This window comes from Malaclemys terrapin, chromosome 1 (genome assembly GCF_027887155.1).
Source record: "Malaclemys terrapin pileata isolate rMalTer1 chromosome 1, rMalTer1.hap1, whole genome shotgun sequence".
Classification (NCBI taxonomy): Eukaryota; Metazoa; Chordata; order Testudines; family Emydidae; genus Malaclemys; species Malaclemys terrapin.
The window spans coordinates 259,032,082-259,051,199 of record NC_071505.1 but is presented as its reverse complement, the minus strand read 5'-3'; the positions used below and the strand labels follow the sequence as shown (position 1 = coordinate 259,051,199).

The window sequence follows — 19,118 nt, the reverse complement described above, 5'->3', positions numbered from 1 at the left end:
AAACTAGCTTTTCACCCTGAAAAAAAAAATCTGCAAATGCTAAAAAAATGGTGACTCCTCTTTCTGTTATGGTTGTGAATACAGTATTTGAGAAAATAGCAAGTCATGTGAATAACTAAAGAAAAAACTGACAATTTTGTACAACTGTTTTGCTGTATGAAGCCCTTTTTGGACACAAACATTGTGTTAATTGGTATAACAATGATCAAATATTCATCAATTTTCTAAGTTAGTTTCCATGTGCTGTGTTTCCAATAAGCATGGAAGATAGAAAATAGGTAGGTGCTTACCTGTTCAGTTACTTTTGGTCCATTGATACTAGCTTGTGTCAGAGCATCATTAACAATTGAGTGAAAGTTCAGAAGTACATGCTCAATGTCATATGTCCCATGCATTGCACTGGATAACTCTTCCAATGACTGAATATATCTCCGCCAGTGAAGGTCAATTTCTGCCATGTTAGCTAAGCAGCCTCTAATTACATTCAGGCAGTACCCCATACATGGCTTACTTAAAGTCATTCCTTGGCAGTGGGGGCAATATTGCATTCGTAGTAAGGCTCTGCTACAGTCTTTAGAGAACTGCAAATGATCTGTTGTATTGATCACTTCAATCCCTAAATTGAGGGCCTGCAAGAAAGTACGACTGGATAACAATGATCTCCCCATTTGTCCCATGACTATTTTTGGAACATTACCAAAAGGACTGATATCTCTTTGTGACATTCGAATGCATTCTGAATATTCCAGTGAAATGTCAGTTAGACCAGGATTAATCAGATGATTATAGACTAGTGGGAACAGGGTGTCAAAAAATCTGTTCACCAGTTCTTCTGTACTAATGTCTATGCCAAATACAAAGAGTCCCACATCTGTAAAAAACTCTTGAACAGCAGTAGCAGCCTCGACAGCCATGTTTCTGTATGTGTTGCAGAAAAGCATGCTTGTGTAATTCTCAGCCTGTCTCATTAGCATTTCAAAGGTTTCTGTAATAAAAAAGAGGTAAATATTTTAGAGTAAAAAAGGATTACACATTTCAGCAAAAACTTAAGACTCTAACAAGGATTATATTACTTTAATTTGTGTTTCACTTATATGACAGATATCTTTGCATTGCAACAATTAATGGCTAGAATTTAAGAAGATACATTCTAAATGACATATAAACCCTCTTTCTTAGTGTGTTGACAGTACCTAGCACATTGTGGATCATACTAAAATATTCAATAATAAACACCAACTTTTCTGATATAATGTATTTTATAAACAAATGCAAAGGGCAAATGAATGGTAACTAACTTGCAGAATAAATCAGACACCAACAGTAGCTGTCTCAATACATTAGATCACCCACTCCATTAATTCAATAGACCTTCCACAATTTGTAATGTAAGTGAAATATTATCACTCATTCCACTTCAAATAATGAAATAAAGTCTCTACCGTTTATAATGGGGTGTTAAAGATGGCAATGAAACAGCTCTTCTGTTTTATTCATTAATATGTAACTTTTACAGAGCAAACAGATGTGGCTTCTTTTTGAAAGAGAGCAGGTGCAGCACATACAATCTGAAGCATACTTTTAAACTGTACTGATAAATCCAATGGTCAATGAGAATTGAGAGCACTCAGAACTTTGCAGAATCTGGCTCAATGCTAGCAAAATGATGATTGCTATGAGAACAAATGCTAATGTTGTGCATGTTATGCCTTACTGATGTATAAGCACCCAGGATAAAATGAGTTAAAATACCCACGCAGTACCTAATTCTGAAAGTAGGTAAGAAGATCATGTAGGTTAAAGTATTTTCCTGTGAATGGGAAGTCAAACCCTTTCTGAGGTTCAGTGGGTTCACAAAAGGAAGGTTAATGTCCACATCACCTTTCAAAATACTTGAACCTAGGTGAGGAGCCTTGGACTAGAAGTTTCCCAGGTGAAAAGCCCATGGGCTGTGACTGGAAGAGAAAGCGGTATATTTAATCAGTTAGATGATAAGAGTTGCTTCTTGGTGACTGGGCAGTGATGCCATAAGATTTCTGCAAGAAAATAGCATGTGTACAGTTTGTAACCACCTCTGTTAAATGGAACAGAAGTCGTATACATTTTGTAAATAAGCAAATTACACTAAATACCCTAACTCTGCATCACTGATTTCTACTTTGTTTGCACAGAGTTAAAGTTGCACAGACATGTACCTTAACTCTCTTTCCTGATTTTCAAAGTTTCAAGTTTTGCTGAACTTGATGTTTGGAAGGACACAAGATACCACTGGGCAATCTTAACTCCTTGTTAATGAGAAGGTTTGGGGTTTTTTGTTGGTCAGTGAATGTAGCTTGTGATAAATTTGGAACAGCAAAACATGCCCTCATACCCACAAAACTCAGTTGGTGAATTCTCTCTTTATGAGCTCTTTGTGGTGTCACTCAATCATTTGCAACTTGTTCAGAGTACAGTGGCATAATTGCTCACTGTCTTGAGCTGCTGTGCAAGATTTACACTGACTGCCTAGAAACTGGCAGATTAACTTAAAACTGACATGCTTGCTTTTAAAAGCCCTTTACAATTGGCTTTCCAAATTCTGGGGCCTACTAATCATGCCTTTTAATGATGGATTTCTGTACTCACACACTACCCAGTGCTTAGAATTTTGCTACTATATCTGACATTGACAGGCAATCAAGGTTTTTACTGCAGTGGGACCTATAACATGTAATTTCCTTCCCCTCAAATACACCTCCATTTTATCCCATCTTAAAAAACATCTTAAAATTTTATTTCTCCCCACAGGTGTTTAGAATAGCCACTCTTGACCTTTTATTTATCACATTCCTGTTCAATCACTGTCTTCACATTTCTAAAATTTGACTCACTCATTTGTTTTTAACTATTTGTATCTTAAAAGGGCGACAGTTTAGCATGTTTTATTATATTGTATTTGTATTTATTCTGCAGTACAGCGCCCTCACCATTTTGAGAAAAAGGTGGTATATAAATAAAGTTACTTCATAGGCATCACTAACGGCACAATACATAATATGTGAAACTGACGGTTACAAGCCATCACACCGAATAACCCTCCCTATGGGAGGTTTCAAGCTGTCAACTACCCAGGGTCTATCTTTCTCTGTACCAAACGTTATGTATCCCAACCAATCACAACTCACCCCCTCCATACCAGAACTCTCTACACTAGGAAAGTGGCGTGTTACTGAAGACAGTGGTCTGCCTTGGGGCCAGGTGAACAAGTGTTGACTCTGCATTAATTGCTTTAACAGTGAGAAAAAAAATCTATTAGTACCACAGAAGAAACCATTCTTGAAATTAGAACACTTGATAATGGACTTTTTTCTTATTTGCTTTTTCAAAATACAGTCTATATTCCCCTAATTGCAATAAAATATCACATCCATGTCTCTGCCTAACAAATAACCTGAAAAAAGAATGCTTTCCTCTACTGGAATGAGGGAGCAATCTCATTGCCAATCTCTGGTGTCAATTTATAGAATGGAAAGAGATATCAGGCTCTCCTAGTTCATATTCTTAGCCAACCCAATGAAATATGCTTGCATACACAGCAGTATATATAATCACACAAGGCCATATAGCCCAGGGACACAACATATCCCTATACTAGTTTCAACAATATCTGACCCTCTGGAACAAGAAGTCTCCATTATCTGAATAACCTATAGGATAAAATAATAAGCCTCTTTGATCTACATGTGTCAAGGCTGAATCCGACTCTGTCACTCCGAGTGCAGAAGTGGGGCCCACAAGGATTTTAAAAATTAATACTTGCCACCCCAGGCTTGTATTAAACTCCCAAGGTTACAGCTTTTCTCTGACCTTGGCTTGGTAAACACAGCCACCAACCAAATGCAAAAAAACTCCTTTGAGCCCAGGAAGGAATACTTGGGAATTCCTCCCTGTCGGGTACTCTCAAGCCCTTTCACCCTCCCCTCCGGGGAAGAGCTGAGAAAGAAAACAAAGGAAATTAGTTGTGGCTACCAGCTAATCAAACAACATGCACAAACCTCTTAGGACACCAAAATCCAATCCTGTTCTTAAAAAAGGTACATTTTATTAAAAAGAAAAAGAAAGAAAATACATCTAGAACATAGGCTTTTGCTTGATTTTAAAAGAGCAATTCCAAAAATCAGGCACCCAAAATAGGTTTTTTGGGGATTCAGCTTAAAGGTTACAAGCAAACAAAAGCATCTGGGGTTAGAACAGAGGAGTCAACAAGCCAATAAGAAATAAAAGAAATAACCATAAATGTGTCTTTTTATACATTCCTTAATTTTACTTAAATATCTGAGGCTCCAGATAAGTAGGTTCGAGATATGAATTGATAATCTATAACACTGGTCTACAATTTTTGAGAAGTCGTCTGCTTCAGAGATAAAATGTGCTATTTATTATGTATTTTGATGTGCTGAATTCAAATATGACAATTAAAACAACTGATTGACTACTGTTTCTAAGATATTTAAGTTTTTACATTCAATGTCTATGTATATTGTGTAGATGGTAGAGTATTAATCATAAATTGTAAATCTAGGTCTTTTCATGTGTTTATGGTTGCTTTACATGATAATATTTCATCTGTCCTGTTTATGTAACACTTTAAAAATCAGCAAAAGGGTTATATAAATAAAATTTATTATGAAACAAAAGGCAAAAAACTATTAGGTACATAGTTTAGTCCTATTCAGTGTCTACTCGGTGATTCTTAGCTTGTCATTTGTATTAATTAAATGGAACATCTCGTCACTGTCCAGCAGTAGTCTGCAAGCATTGATGGGCTCCATTTGCCCTGATAGCGTTTCTCCATTATTGCAATGTCCTGCTGAAATGGCTCGCCGTGCTCATCGCTCACTGCTCCGCAGTTCGGTGGAAAAAAATCTAGATGAGAGTGCGAAAAATGTATCTTTAGTGACATGTTGCAACCAAGGCTTTTGTATGCCTTGAGGAGGTTTTCCACCAACAACCTCTAGTTGTCTGCCTTGTTGTTTCCGAGAAAATTTATTGCCACTAACTGGAAGGCTTTCCATGCCGTCTTTTCCTTGCCACGCAGTGCATGGTCAAATGCATCATCTCGAAGAAGTTCACGAAGCTGAGGACCAACAAAGACACCTTCCTTTATCTTAGCTTCACTTAACCTTGGAAAGCAGCTTTCAAGTACCACTGTGGAAAATTGTGTTTTGTCAATGGCCTTGACAAAGTTCGTCATCAGACCCAGCTTGATGTGTAAGGGTGGTAACAAAATCTTCCTTGATTCAACAAGTGGTGGATGCTGAACACTTTTCCTCCCAGGTTCCAATGACTGTCGGAGTGGCCAGTCTTTCTTGATGTAGTGGGAATCTCTTGCACGACTATCCCATTTGCAGAGAAAACAGCAGTACTTTGTGTATCCACTCTGCAGACCAAGCAAGAGAGCAACAACCTTCAAATCACCACAAAGCTGCCACTGATGTTGGTCATAGTTTATGCACCTCAAAAGTTGTTTCATATTGTCATAGGTTTCCTTCATATGGACTGCATGACCAACTGGAATTGATGGCAAAACATTGCCATTATGCAGTAAAACAGCTTTAAGACTCGTCTTTGATGAATCAATGAACAGTCTCCACTCATCTGGATCGTGAACGATGTTGAGGGCTGCCATCACACCATCGATGTTGTTGCAGGCTACAAGATCACCTTCCATGAAGAAGAATGGGACAAGATCTTTTTGAAGGTCACGGAACACGGAAACCCTAACATCACCTGCCAGGAGATTCCACTGCTGTCGTCTGGAGCCCAACAGCTCTGCCTTACTCTTGGGTAGTTCCAAATCCCTGACAAGGTCATTCAGTTCACCTTGTGTTATGAGGTGTGGTTCAGAGGAGGAGGATGGGAGAAAATGTGGGTCCTGTGACATTGATGGTTCAGGACCAGAAGTTTCATCCTCTTCCTCTTCCTCGTCTGACTCAAGTGAGAATGATTCTGGTGCATCAGGAACCAGCAGTCCTTCTCCGTGGGGTACTGGGCGTATAGCTGATGGAATGTTTGGATAATGCACAGTCCACTTTTTCTTCTTTGACACACCTTTCCCAACTGGAGGCACCATGCAGAAGTAACAATTGCTGGTATGATCTGTTGGCACTCTCCAAATCATTGGCACTGCAAAAGGCATAGATTTCCTTTTCCTGTTCAACCACTGGTGAAGATTTGTTGCACAAGGGTTGCAGCATATGTGTGGGACCCACCTCTTGTCCTGATCTCCAATTTTGCAGCCAAAATAAAGGTGATAGGCTTTCTTAACCATAGTGGTTATACTGCGCTTTCGTGATGCAAAAGTCACTTCACCACAAACATAGCAGAAGTTATCTGCACTGTTCACACAAGTACGAGGCATCTCTGCTCACTTTGGCTAAACAGAAATGTGTCCCTTTGCAAAATCAAACACTGACAAATAAGAGAGCATGACACTGTATGATTTCTAGAGCTGATATAGGGCAATTTGTTCAGCAGAGTGATGTAAGCTTCGTTATGATTGCATCATCCATGACTTCTAGGAATAACATGATGCAATTCATATCATGTATGACGCAATACCAGCTTCAGATTGCATCATTCATTGTTTTGCCTAAAAAGCAAGTACTGTCCAAACCCAGTTATAGATTTATTCATAGATCCAGTCAAAGATGTATTTTAGTCATTTCTGGTTTAAATTGAGATCCCTTCCCTTTATAACTCACTTATCCTCCGCCATTCCCAAGTCAAGGGTCGTATATACTGACCCAATCGCATATCTTGAAAACTAGAGCCAATCAACAATTTTAAGCATCATTTTCGTTCTCAGTGACCCAAAATTAGTAAAGTTTGACTACATTTATTTCAGAAGCATTTTGGCTGTAGAGCAGTGTAATCAGACCTGGCTTAAAGCTGGTTACAGTATTGCTGCCCATGTCCCTGCATCCCAGAGAACAACAGACAAAGGGAAAGTTTCTTTCCCAATTTTAAAACGTTCTACCTTCCCATTGGCTCTTTTGGTCACGTGACCACTTTTTTTTCTTTACCTGGGGGACTTTTTAACCCTTTACAGGTAAAGCAAGTAAAGAACAGCTACCAAGAGGGATTTTATAGCTAACTGTCTGGCTGGCTGGGTGTCCATCAAAGGGAGCTATCCCCCCCTTTATTTACCACAACATGTTAGGGGACATAACCTTTAAGATTTTAAATAAGGAGATTGGCTTCTTATTGCTGTTTCTACCACGACCCTTTCATATAATGTATCGTTTTTGCATTAGTGGATGTGAACACTTACAAGTTCTAAAACAAACTATTCAGTCCCATCTTGCTCTGTGATTTGTAGATAAGGAGAATGAAAACTTGGTTCTTTCAAAAACAAAACTAAACAAAACAAATACCACTGTTGTGTTGTGGTCTTCTCCCCACCCTCCAGATCTGCATAAAAAATTTAGTTCAGGGAATACAAATGAGGAGTTTACAAACCCATGAGAACCTTGGCTAAAATGTACAGAAGTGTAAGAACATTAGTAGACAACCGATTTTACCTACTGAGGGACTAACTAAATGTTTACATCTGAAATAACTGGGTTTTTATTCAATAAGAAAGCTAGAATCTTGTTACTAAATATTCCACATAGCCACAAAATAAAAGTCCTAGAAAGGAACTTGATTTGTCCCACATATTTCAATTTAGCCTGGCAAATCCTTATTTACATTTTTCTTTTATCGTATTTATTTTTTAAAATGGCTCTCCCTAAAAATAAAGAAAAGGAAAATATGCAGATCAAAAAACCATAAAATACATAATCTAAAATGTCTATGACAATTCAAGGCTCCAGTACTCTATTCCTAAACGCAGAAACATTAGATGAAAGACTAAGTCATGCTGTACATGAATAATCAATAGATTTTTACAATGTAGTTCTAAACAATAAACTTTCAAGACTGAATTACATTTCTAGTGCCCCTGCAATCCACAAGTGAATGAACGCACAAACCTGCATGACTTATTGACCATTTGCCCTTTTCTAAGCATGTGATAATACCTGACACCTGAAGAATGGAGAAGTAGAAGACCTACATTTACCTGTGATATGGAACAGTAGCAGTGAACATTTCACAACGACAATCTGTGTCGTTCATGACACTTTCATAGGCAAGACAACAATTAAGTCAATTTATTCCTGATCAATACTGTGAGTATATCAGATCTATAGTAATGGGGTTCTGCATATTATAAGACTCTGCATTCTGATTTACATCAAACTTCAAAAATTGTTCACCCACATAAAATAACTGATGAGTATATAGTCCATATAAATCCAAATGTATATAAAAAACATCATTAATACAACAAAGATGAACATGAAAAGCTACCTTTTTACAGTTATTAAATGTATTTTTTAAAAGAATTTACTTTGTGATTTTGTTAGGTACATTTGTACCTACCATAAAAAGAGCATTTGTTCAACTTTAATACAAAGATCTATGCTGTGATTTTATTAGCTGTTTAAACTGTTGGAAAGCATACCAATTTCTCATTTTATATCTGTGCCAGGAAGCAACAGAAAATAGAAGACTAGACAAAACATATAATAAACACAGGACAAAATTAAGTAATTCAGTAAATTGTTTTACTGTTTATTATGGGTGGATTCTATTCATTTTGAATTGATTGTTTATGTTAACACATGATGATAAGTTATTTTCTTGTTAATATCTGCATATGTAACATATGTGATTAGTATATACCATAAAAAATTGGTTTATCATTTTACAATTATTTGTTTTACAGTAAATGTAACCTCTCATTTATTGTTTTTAATTTGTTTATCCCAGAGAGTTATTTAAAATTGCAAGAATTACAAAGAAACTATAATAGCATGTTTCTCCTCTCTCCCTAAAGAAGTAATCAAACCATAGCTTTAAAAACAAATAACTTTATTGATTTTAAAACTGGATACAAAACTAAATACAAGAACTACAAGCTATTGACAAGCAACAAAAAATAAATACTTACAAAAACAACGTCCTGGACTTCACCACCTCTCATTTGCACTTCTTTTTAAGATAATGTAAGAAATAATCCCTGCAGTTTTATCATTAATAGTACAAATGATATGCTCATGTGAAGCAATTTCTGCCCTGTCTATATATAAAACAAACTTTTACAAATAGGGCATGAGACTATCCTGGCTCCTCTTCCTGGGCCCAATCCAACTTTCGTGAAAATTCACATTGATTACACTGGAAGTTGAATTTGGCCCTAAATGGGCACTGAAAGTCTTTAAATATTTGGACCTCTAATCCCCATCCCAATAGGTACAGGAAAGTGCTTTCTAATTGTACATCTTGGGGTGGGAGTTGAGGACAGATTTTTGGAGCACATTTCTTATCCTTATGTTTAGTAGAACAGCACATTAAAATGATGACTACATTTCTCAAAATTCTTATACCTTTTTCAAAGCTCACCCATTCTTTTGCTTAATAGAGTTTAATCCACTGCACTTGTTATTAAATAAAGTGATCTATGCTCTAAATATTGAGACTTTACACTGGAAAAAAATAATATTACACAAAGGTGCCCTGACAGATTCCAGTTTCATTATTACTAATCAGCCAGTCAGTTACACTGTATTGCAATTTGGCACCAGTCCAATATCTAATTTTGTACACAGCAAATGAATAAGCACTCAGCCAATCTCCAATATATAACTAATGCAAATTACAGCCACAAACACTGGGTTAAAGCTCTCCCAGAAACCATTAAGAACACTCTGAGCCTTTGACAAAAGAATTTACAGTGTATCCAAAAAATCAGACTTAACCCATTAGACCTAACCAAAAGATCACACCTTAAAGAAGAGCATTAAAAAAATAAACTAAATACTAATATCTAAATAGTGCTGTGGGTGTTTTCAGCTTTGAAACCTCAAACTGATCATATGGAACAGCCTGAGTCTAATAGTGTTTCACTAGAGACATTTGCTGCTGAGTACTCTAATGTGTTTTACTTCTGCTTATGGACAGTCCAAATAATTTTGGGTGTCAAGCTGTCATCTAGATATGGTCCAATCATGCATGTCTGGCATACACATAACTCCTACTGGTCAAAGGGAATTTTGAGTACACAAATCTCATCTCAAGTTTGCAGCTTAGGAAAACAAAAGCCTGTAATAAATGTCAGTTCTGTCCAAAATAATGCATTTAGAATTTTTAAAATACATGTTACAGGAAAATTACTCTTGGAAAAAACCTAAACTGAATAAATATTCCCAGCCATGAAGTAGTATGAGGTGCCATATCTAGTGTGTAAGCCCCATATCATTTATCAAAGCAGCAAAGATGAGTTGGAAGAACATTATTCCCAAGACACATAAATGATCATAACTAATTAACTCACTCAGGCATTGCCTGTGAACGTTAGATGAGACAGGGATCTAAAGGATAAGTGGCAGCAGAAAATCCGTGGGATTCACTAAAATTAATCTCCATTAACATACACTTCAAATTGATCCAGTTCAACACTATTGATTCAGCATATACCACAACATTTCTGGGGAGTGAAATCTACCAGGAGGAACTAACAGATTGACTCAAATGACACATATCTGGTCCTTCCTTATCTGGAATTGCTCTTGGTAACATCTCCTGCTTTGATGTCTTTATTTGCCAAGATATCAAAAATTAATTGAACACGCAGTTTACTTACCAAAATTGAGCAACTGGAGAAAAACTGAAAACTTTGAAACTGAAAACTTAGCTCAATATTATTCACACAAAGATCTACATTACTGAGTAATGACAGAACATCCCCTACAATTTGTTTTCCTCGATCAGAAAATTAATATAGCTTATTATAGAAAATAATAATTGAGGGAGGAAAATATTAGGTGTAAATTCAAGAAAATTTAGTAAAGGCAACAGTATCTTTGCTAACACAGATGAATTAATCAAACAGCCTTGCTAAATACCTAAATGCCATAATGTTTGTATTATTCCATTATTAAATTTAAATTGTCATTTTAACTTTTTGAACATCGGAAGCTGTTTCAGAATTACTAGTTATAAATAGTGGTACATGAGTTTACACAGAAACTCAGGGATATTAAATGATTAATGGTTTGTAATATGCATAAATAGTTATGTACTCCCTTGTGGAAATTGTATTGTCTCAAATCTTATCACTGAATGATGACTAAACAGACATGGATCCTCTGATCAAAATAGACATCCACTGATCTTATTATAAAAACAATAAATTATAAATTCCTTGTAGTTTCTGCAGGGAGAAAACAGCTTTACATTTCATTTTAACCCACAGATAGAGACCTGAGTAAGGAATATGATGAGTCAGTGTAACTCATGGCCAGACAGCAACTCCCCATTTGGGGCTGCTCTGACTCATTACAGGCTTCCCAGAGTAGAGGCGGCTGTGTTCACTTTCCACCATAGCAACCCTCTCCCAATATTCAGGGCATCGGTCAGACTCTCTCTCCCCAGGCTACCGTAGATAAAGAGGAGCCATTTGTATCACTCTCATAATAAGAGGAGGATGCAGGCCATCACAGATGTGTGAATGGGGGTATATTTGGAAAACAAGTTTGGGAGAATTGAGCAAAATGGGGAGGAATTGGTAGGGGGATAAAATGATTTTTTAATCTGATTTTTTATTTAAATTGGATTATTTAAATTAAATACAGGCATATTTTTAAAGAATCTGGTTTAAAATTGACAATCTATGATAAATCTTACATTATAATTTCTTAAAATCAATTAAATTAGATTTAAAAAAAAAATATTAAGCAATACATATTTGCTGTCAAGTTTTAAAGAAAGTCAAACCAGGGAACTGCTGAAAGTCATTAGCTAAGCACCTGGAACCTGAGTTTGGTGAAGTGTTAATCCAGCTTTTGACACTGGTAGCCTCTTCTGCAACCAAAAGAAGCAACAAATGTAGTGTAATGGATGTATGTAGCTGCAAATCAACATTTTAATGATTAGCAACCAATGAGAATCAACCTTTCTTCAGGAAAGTAACTAAAAAATACAAATGCAAAACACAATTAAAAACAATTATTTAAATCAAAGTTTCCTGCTTGCTGATTAAAATCATGATTAAAACTGGTGATTTACATTACTTTGATTTAAATCAATCCACCCTAGAATTAGGTAGGGCAGAAAACTAGTAGACTTGTATTGTGTCTAGGATTTTTGGATTGTTAAATGAAAGTGGCATCAAAAGTAATGTGGTGCAACTTAAATGTATCAATAACCAAGATTATCATACTTTTTATAACAATGTTAGTAGTTGATATAAAGAAATAAATCTAATATTTACTCAACATCATTTCTGTTATGCAGAAATGTGAACATTGAACATATTACAGGCTTCCCAGTATATTGGCTGAGCATGATGAGGTTACCATGCTAGTTCACCTAAAGAGCAAGTGCCAGGAAATTTCAACAAACTCCATCAATTTGCATAGTAATTACATATGAAAACAAATAGAACTGTAGAAAGGCTTCAGTGGGGTCATCACAATTAATACCTGTTAAGATCTGCTACACTAAACAAGGACATTTGAGAGTCTACCATATTTAAGACACAACTTTGGGTCAGAGGCTTCTAAATTCCATGGTAGTCTGGTGTGGAATGATATATATTCATTAGATTATGATTTTTTTTTTTTTTTGCGCTTAAAAAGAAAACGGAGAGGTTGTTTCTTCTGCAATTCTTGCATTTCTTGTTCAGGCAAAACTTCCATGCCTGCCAGTGGGACTTTTATCTGAAAAAGGGGGTATAGGACTGGTTCTATATAAGAGCCTGCCAGCACCCAGATTTAGCCCTGTATTCAGATATGATTATTAGGCAGCAATACAAGAATGAGTTTAAATATCTGCCTTTCCACAGAGCTTTAACCTAGGTCTAACTGTTACTGACATAAGTATAATATGCTGTAAGATATGGATGATAGCAAAAATCATGTTGTTTTATGCCACATCTTACAGTTCTTGTACTACGGAATGCTAAATAGAGCAAGAGATGAATTTGAAGTATGTACTTTCAAGATATAGACAGGTAAATAAATACACTGTTTCTAACTTGACAAGGGAGAAGCTCTCAGGAGGTGGATAATAATATAGACCATTACACTCTTTCCAATTACAAGAGAAAAATAGCACCCGTCAGTGGAAAAAAAAAAAGATTCTCTAAATCTGTTATAAAAAAACAAAATACAAGAAATTCAGTTTTACTACCATAGTCATACCATATATCACTGAAATTATGAAGAATGTTTCTACACTGAGGTAGCCTCAAGAAGGCTGAAACAATGGAAAATGTTGATGATAGCTGAACAAAATAAATTGTCTAGCTACTTTTCACAGTAACATGTTACGGCCAGATACTGATACCCTTACTCATGTTGAGTAATACATTTTTGGAAGTAGTCCGTTGAGTTCAACAGAACTCACATACGGAGCAAAGTAATACTATAAGGGTAGTAGCATCTGGCCCTTACAATCTAAGATTTAAACCAAGCATTTTAAGTGAGCTACTATAGTATCCCTCTTCCTGAAAGCTGGAGCATGGCCAGAGTTCCCTATGTCCTGGGTTGCAGCTAGTGCAAATTAGGATACTCCTCAAACTGCTCTGATTTACAATCTGGTGACAAGGAGGCCTAAAGAACAGATCAGGCCTTGCAGTGGGTACCTTTTGCCCCACTTCTCCTGAGCTGCATGGAGCACTGGTTGTCTGCAGCTGAACATTGGGCTTAGTATTTTTCTCAAAAGTTAATTACTCTTCAGGTTCCATAAGTTACTTATGTCACACAACAGGAGTTTTAGCATACTTTTTTACACCACAGCTTATTCACTATTTTGTGCAGTTCTGAAAAATTAACCTTCTGTGTGGTAAAGGCAAGTTGTCACTACACATTTATGAGCTACAAAAGGAAATGTCTTTGCAAGAACCAGCAGGGATCAGCTGGAAAATATAGCACTCACAGAAATTCCATCTACATTAAAAAAGACACCCACCCCTAATTTTTGCACAAAAATGCACCAAAACATAAAGCACTCCAATAAGCTGATTCACAGGCCTGTGAACACTCATATTATAGTTATATTTCTCTATAAATAGCATGTGCAATAGAAAGTGCTGAGGGATAATGAAAATGGGCAAAGAAAATCCTTAGATTAAGATATAACGTTTTTGTTTGTTTTTAAAGTAGAATCCTCTCTGCTTGCTGGGTTTCCCTGGTGCTCTCTGAACTAAATATACAATAGGGTTACCATATTTCTACAAGCAAAAAAGAGGACACTGGGGGGGGGAGGAGCCCCGCTCTAGCCCCGCCTCAGCTCCACCCCCATCCACTCCCTCCCACTTCCCACCCCCTGATTGCCCCCCTCAGAACTCCCAACCCCCCGCTCCTTGTCCCCTGACTGCCCCCTCCTGGGACCCCTGCCACTAACTGCCCCCTAGGATCCCACCGCTTATCTAAGCCCCCCTGCTTCTTGTCCCCTGACTGCCCCCTCCTGAAAATGCCCTACTACCCTACCTGTCCCCTGACTGCCCCGACCCTTATCCACACTCCCACCCCATATTCAAACCCCTGCCCCCAGACAGACCCCTGGTGACTCCCATGCCCTATCCAACTGCTCCCTGCCCCCGACAGGACCCCCAGAACTCCTGACCCATCCAACCCCCTCTGCTACCTGCCTGCCTCGACCACTCTCCACACCCCTGCCCCCTGACAGCCCTCCCAGAACCCCAGACCCATCTAACCCCCCCTGCTCCCTGTCCCTGACTGTCCCAAACCCTCTCCACACCCCTGGCCCCCTGACAGCCCCTCCAGACCCATCTAACCCCCCCACTCCCTGTCCATGACTGTCGCAACCCCTCTCCACACCCTTGCCCCCCTGGTAGCCCCCCCCCCAAAACTCCCGACCCATCCAACCCCCCCTCCCTGTCCCCTGACCAGGGCCAGCTTTAAAGAGCCCAGGAATCGGGCTGCGCTCCGGCCGGGGTTGCAGGGCTTGGGGTCGGGCCGGAGGTGCTCAGCCGGTGCTGCTGGGGCCTGGGCCGGGTCCGGGCCGGGGGTGCTGGGGCCCGAGCCGGGCCGGGGGTGCTGGCGTGCTGGGGCCCGGGCCGGGCGTGCTGGGGGCCGGGCCGGGGGTGCTGGGGCCGGCGCTGCTGGGGCCCGGGCCGGGGGTGCTGGGGCCCGGGCCGGGGGTGCTGGGGCCCGGGCCAGGCTGGCGCTGCTGGGGCCTGGGCCGGGCCGGGTCCGGGGGTGCTGGGGCCGGCGCTGCTGGGGCCTGGGCCGGGCCGGGTCCGGGGGTGCTGGGGCCGGCGCTGCTGGGGCCTGGGTCGGGTCCGGGGGTGCTGGGGCCGGCGCTGCTGGGGCCCGGGCCGGGTCCGGGGGTGCTGGGGCCGGCGCTGCTGGGGCCCGGGCCGGGGGTGCTGGGGCCCGGGCCAGGCTGGCGCTGCTGGGGCCTGGGCCGGGCCGGGTCCGGGGGTGCTGGGGCCGGCGCTGCTGGGGCCTGGGCCGGGCCGGGTCCGGGGGTGCTGGGGCCGGCGCTGCTGGGGCCCGGCCCGGGCCGGCAGTGCTGGGGCCGGCGCTGCTGGGGCCCGGGCCGGGCCGGCGCTGCTGGGGCCTGGGCCGGGCCGGGTCCGGGGGTGCTGGGGCGCGGGCCGGGTCCTGGCCGGTGCTGCTGGGGCCGCCGGGCGCCGCTTGGCCAGGGCCGCGCCTCCCCGAAGCTCTCCTCCTCCTCCCCCCCAGCTTACCTGCTGCTGCCGCCGGCCTGCCCCTGCTTCATTTCGAGCTTCGCGGGAATCAGGGGAGCAGGGGGCGGAGCGTTCAGGGGAGGGGAGGAGGGGGAAGATAGCTGCGGGGCCAGCGGAGTGGTAAGGCTGCAGGGGATGGGGGGAGCCGGGAAGGGGCTTTGGCTGCCCAGCGGCACTTGGCCGCTGCTTTTCGATCTATAAATAGCCGACTGGGGAAATCCCGGACATTTTTAGATTTTTAAAAATCCCCCCCGGACGGCTATTTATAGAACGAAAAGCCGGACATGTCCGGGGAAATCCGGACATATGGTAGCCCTAATATACAATAACAGACAATCACTACAGTGCTATTAACTTCTGATGCAGGGTTTTATATTTCATACATCATTAATAACTTCCTGCTGTGAACCCATAAATCTGTAGTCTTCAAAAATTAATGAGGGGATTTTTTTTTAACTGTCATTGTTTTTAAAGTTTTGTAGTATCTATGGTTTGGTTTAAGATAGGTACATAGGGGAAGGCCACAGATTTAATTTCCCAATGAAGGCATTTTAAGATTGAGAAAAAAATGAAGCGGAGAAGAAAGATCTTTTTTTCCCCTATTTGTTTCAAAACTATAATGTCTAGGGCTACAACAAGACGCATGTCTGCCACAGTTTCAACTTTACACAGCCTAGAGATTTTCAAACATAAACTCTATTTCTCAATTAAGATAAAACATAATGAGAATTTATGGCCAAAATCTGCCATGATGTAAGTGGGCACAACTCTGCTGATGTCAATAAATTTGTGACCACTTACACCAGGTCTGAATTCAGACATAAGTGAGCGAAAATCCATCCTGTCTAGTAGTAGGTACATTTAACATTGTGATTGCTAACTTCACATCTCTTCAATGTGCACTTCAACAGCAGCAAAGTAATTCCCTTTAAATTAATATATATAAAAGAAAACACAGAACAATATTTTTGCTAAAAATTCTATGTTGTCTGGGAACATTTGGGTAATAACTTAATTTCACAGGATCCCTCAAGAGCAAGTCACTGCCACAAAGATGAAATTTCAATTTGCCACACATTTTATTGTGTTTTATATCTCAGCAAAGCCTTACCATATTAGCCCATGGCCATAAATTAATAATTTGCAGCAAAGTTCTCCATTAAAGTGTGCACATTGAAAAAATGGAAATAACATAGTAAAACCCATTCCTTGGAGGAAAAAGCTCTGTACTTGCTTTGTCTAGCACTGGTTCTGCATGCTGCCATCAGTCATCTGTCCAGCAGTAGAGAGGCATTATCTATCTCCCCTATCAAACAGATACAGCCTGCAGGACCAACTGGGGACCAGATGCTTACAGTTTGCAGACAGCCATTCTGGTCTCATCTTCTCTGAAGCTGAATATTGTGCACCAGTATAGTCATGTAGCATACATACAAAACTCATCAACATGCAATTGAACGCTGCTATGAGAATTGTCACAGGAGTACAGAAACCAATACCAACAGTCCGGCTCCCCGTCCTCCCACATATTTTGCCACCATCCTTCTGAAGAGAAGCAGCAATAATACAAGAATAGAACCACATGATAATGAACACCGACTTGCCCATCTAAGAAGATCTCAAAACCCTGCACCCGTCAAATGCCACCTTAAGTCCAGGAACCTTTGGTTAGCGGCCAAAGCGTTCGAAATGGGACTGTCACCAAAACTGTGAAAAAACTTGTGGGAACACAGCAGTATCAAGAATCAAGACCTGATTATGGATCCTACATATCAACCAACTAGTTTCACCATACCAGATAACAGTGAACTGCAGCAGAAACTTACATGGGAGTTGCAATTACCCACCACACAAATTTAAAATGAAGGACAGCCTGATTTGCAAATGTGGAGAGAATGTCCAAACTACTGAACTCCTAGTGAACCACTGGGCTCTAAGATCCTTCTCTAGAAGGACAGCCTTGATTCATTCCACATCACCGGAAGCCATAAAGTGGATGATAAACTTGGACATCACTCTTTAATGTGCTTTTCAAATTGCCATAGGAAAGAAGGAGAAGTCTGTAGGACAGCATAATGTCTTTTGCCTACTAGCAATCAGCAGTCATATCAAAAACAGTCACAGGACCAGACACAACCTAGTTAACTGATGACCAAACCTGGCAGAATCTAATGCACAGGACCTAGGTAGAGGAGAAACAACCAGGGAACAAGGACTTTCTGTGGCAGAAATCAGCTGAAACCCTCTCTTCACCGGGAGATTCATAGGTGGCAAATACATCACTGAAGAAGTGTGTATAGGAAAAGTCATTGTCATGGCAGCCAGGGGATGTGCTAACCCCCTTTACACAGACTCAACCCGCATTGCTCCGATAAAGCCCTTGTACAAATTAAAGCTGCCTTCCCCCTGTGAATACAACAAGGGAGGGCAGAAGGGGGTAACATGGTGTCCTGCCTCCCTCAAGTCAGGGAATATGAGGAACAAGTAGATCACATGCAATTAACAACTTCCTTCAGCAGCATGGAAGAATCTGGTCTATAACTTAAAAAATTATTACCAACAGGAAGGATGATTGACCCATTAACATCAGTCTCCAGGGGAGAAAAATGGGAGTGGAGGGGGCCGCAACCTTAATTCTAGCATCTCCTAACTTCTGAGTGCTTGACTTTGCAATCTTCATGTTCTTTTAACAGTACTTTTTGTGTGTAATATAATTTAGATCAAACAGCATTTACTTATATCTATTAATGCCATTTTTATGTAGAAATGTGAAAGGAATGTGGGAAGAAAAATGGATATGGTACCTTAAAATTTTAATTAGAAATTTCCATTAAAATCAATGAGGAGTTCTGACTAAAAATTGATGGCACAGTGTGGCCCAGCAAGAGCTGGTGCCTCAACTTCAATATATGCCATCACAAAAGGAAATTATTACAGATTACTGTCTTTTACAAAGTGTTACCTTCTGCAGGTTGAATTGGGAATGATCAGTAGCCAGGGATGGGATGACTGTTAGAGAAAATGTCATTTATATGCATAACATCATCCTGATTTTACAGGAAAACTGAAGCAGAGGGAAATGGAATGACTTGGGCAAGACCATGCAGCCAGTCAGCGTCAAATCCAGAACTGACCAGAACTCAAGCCTGACTCCTGATCCTGTTCAATCCTCCAAACTACACAGTCTTCATGTGGTGTAATTTAATAAGGAAAATTATATTTTAGTATTGTTTCACTTATAATATTCTTTTTTGTTAATGCTTGATCCTTGAAACTTTACATGTGTCCTCACCTTCACCTTGAGCTGCATACC

At 40.2% G+C, this 19,118-nt stretch overlaps 1 protein-coding gene across 11 annotated transcripts in view; it reads right to left on the bottom strand.

Annotated features, from left to right (window-relative positions):
• GPC5 (glypican 5) overlaps nucleotides 1–19,118 on the bottom strand; it is a 1,011,494-nt gene that overhangs the window by 838,307 nt on the left and 154,069 nt on the right. For all 11 annotated transcript variants that reach the window (XM_054011983.1, XM_054011992.1, XM_054012059.1 and 8 more), the window contains one exon: nucleotides 291–985. In XM_054011983.1, coding sequence (XP_053867958.1) covers nucleotides 291–985 — 695 coding nt within the window. The remainder of the gene's footprint in view (nucleotides 1–290; nucleotides 986–19,118) is intronic.